Below are 2,769 nucleotides of genomic sequence, written 5' to 3' on the forward strand. Positions count from 1 at the left end.
CGTTTTCCTTCTACCTGGTTGCAGGTAAACATTCATATTAGAGCACATTGAGGCGTCGACCACACGTAGGCGGGAATTCTTTTTAAACTGAGCTTTTGGTCAACACACACTCAATTCTCAAAAACATCTTCGTCCACATAAAGCATAAAAACGTTACAGCTGTCATGAGCACACCAACCATAAGTGAGACCGGCTCTCGTCCTAAACCGCTGAAGTTGGGGGCGGGGTTTGAGTGGTGGGAGGAGCATCGTATGACCTCAGTTCTCGCTTTTTAACCACGCTGTAAACATAAACAACCTGCTGCATCGGGGACGTAAATGTTTACATGAGAAACAGTAGAGCTGATCTGTCGCCGGCTATTTTGGCACGCATGTTTGTTGCTATGCAACGACAATGACATCATAGTGCGGGGCGTCGAACACTACATCTGTTAACTTTTCTTCTAAACTTTCCACCATTGTTGTAGCAGCTCTCTGGTGTCTCGATGTCGTCTCATCTGGTCTCATACACTCTACACATATCGCATCTAGCCGACGCGTAGCGTTCATTTATTAGGACGAGCACAACCAACGCTCCAACCCGCCGCAGGACACGCAGGGCTGATGACGTGCGTTCGTGTACATGTAGTTCAAATCGAGTATCATCAGAGCTTAACTGTGTGTGTGTGTGTGTGAGCGTGTAATAAGTCCAGTTAGCATCGTTAGCACCAGCGTTAGTTTGGTTACGTCTGCCATCGCACTAATCTCATGAAAACTAAAGAGACGGCGCCGCACGATGACATCACACGGAGGAGAAACTGGCGCACAGCGTGACGTCTACATAGAAACACCTTAAACTGAGTCTCTGAACATCTTCACCCTGGAAGGAGTTTAACTGAAGGAGACTTTACAGAGACCTGAAACACAGTTTGTGTATGAAACTTCAAAAGACAGAAAACGCTTCACGCCTACGTGTGGACGAGGTCTGAAGTTATTTCATGTTTCTTATCGAGCGCAGAGGCAGAAAAGTCGGGATGAGATCTGTGCACAGAGGGAGGATTTATTTTTCTGTGTACGAGATCGAGTTATATAAACAGCCAGGTGAGCGTTATTAACAAGGCTGGAGAGTCATGCATGAAGTACGGACGAGAGACGAGATAATACATGTTTATTGATCAATAAGTGGAAATATCAGGGGACCGCATTTCAAGTCCACGAGACCCGATATGGGGTCGTGGACCCGAGGTTGGGAACGCCTGAATATCTTTGAGTTGAATCAACAGACATCAGACGGGAGGAGGGTGTAAAATGTTGAGATGCTCTTTTTAATTTCAAGACTGTTTGAACAGCTCTCTCTCTCTAGACTTACCCCTAATCACACACTCTGTCATGCACATTCACACACACACACACACACACACACATATACACACACACTCCTCAGATATCGTCATCAACAGGGGTTCTGCACAAACAAGTAAAATTCTCACTGTGTTGTTTTAAGAAGAACATGTTTAACCTTCATTATGAATCTGTCTGCTATCAAAGTGTGATGTCAAAATGTTCTTCTTAAAAACACACTAGAGCTGCATCAAGTGCCTGTTTGTTTGTTTGTTTGTTTGTTTTGGTGACGTGGCTCCTGAACGCAGCAGCGGCGGTGTCTCATTCTCTCGTGCAGGAAAAAAAAAAAAATCAGTGATGGAACAAAAAAAACAAAAAAATCTTCCTTTGAGTCCTTTGAATTAGAAACGCTCCCGCTGTTCTCCTCCTCCTCCACACACACACACACACTCACACACACACACACACTCAGACACACACACATCTGTCCGACCTGGAACACAGACAGAGAGGGACCGTTACACATCATTTTAATAAACCAAGGACTGAACGAACTGACAGGTGGAAGTCAGTGTGATATTAACTGTATAGATATTTTATTATATTTACGGTATTGCCTAAGTGTCATGGCTGTTCCTCGTTTCCTGCGCTGGGCGTTCGGTTGCGGATTTGACTCCTCAGCTGTTCGATGAGTTCAGGGTTCTGCTGCTGCATCTGCTGAGCAAACTGCCTGACCTCTGCAACACAAACAGAGAACAGAGGTTATGCACCCTGCGCCCCTCCTGAGTATCTTACAAAGTGTCAGGTCTCTGCTCGGGTACGTAACGCCTGGATCAGTCCTGATAAATCTCCGGGGCCCGGCGGCCCCAGCAGCTCCAGTGGCGCCGCAGCAGCAGCTCCAGTGGCCGCAGCAGAAGCAGCTCCAGTGGCCGCAGCAGGTGGTGGAGAGGTGCTCCTCCTCCAAATCCTCCAAGACCTCCTCCCAAGTCCTCCTCCAAGACCTCCTCCAAGACCTCCTCCAAGACCTCCTCCAAGTCCCTCCTCCAAGTCCTCCTCCAAGTCCTGCTCCTAATCCTCCTCCTGCTCCGCCCACACCCGCCGTACGCTCCTGACATCATCCCTGACATCCTAGAAGAAAGAGAGAGGAGACGGGGAGTTTATTTCAACAAACCAGAGAAGAAGAAGAAAGGATCAAAAACCCAGAGAGAGGAAGTGAACTCACAGCTGCTGAACCTGAGGATTGTTCATCAGAGAGGGACGCCTGCAGACACACACAGGGACAGGTTTTATTTACAACCTTGTCTTTTAGAAATCTTTATTCCATTTCATACTCTTGAATCTATTCATCCTTCATGCACATCACTCTCTACCTGCATCATCTGTTCTCAGACTGAAAGTAGACAGGAAACTATCTGAGAGCTCACCATGTTCATGAAGCCGGGGTTACTGA

General features: G+C 47.1%; 1 protein-coding gene across 1 annotated transcript in view; it reads right to left on the reverse strand.

The window, feature by feature from the left end:
* Nucleotides 1-2,109: 2,109 nt before the first annotated feature.
* LOC136179504 (small glutamine-rich tetratricopeptide repeat-containing protein alpha-like) overlaps nucleotides 2,110-2,769 on the reverse strand; it is a gene marked incomplete in the record, with an annotated part of 9,825 nt that continues 9,165 nt past the window's right edge. Inside the window, 2 exon segments of the mRNA XM_065956395.1 lie at nucleotides 2,110-2,447; nucleotides 2,542-2,573. Coding sequence (XP_065812467.1) covers nucleotides 2,153-2,447; nucleotides 2,542-2,573 — 327 coding nt within the window.

This window comes from Labrus bergylta, chromosome 6 (genome assembly GCF_963930695.1).
Source record: "Labrus bergylta chromosome 6, fLabBer1.1, whole genome shotgun sequence".
Classification (NCBI taxonomy): domain Eukaryota; kingdom Metazoa; phylum Chordata; class Actinopteri; order Labriformes; family Labridae; genus Labrus; species Labrus bergylta.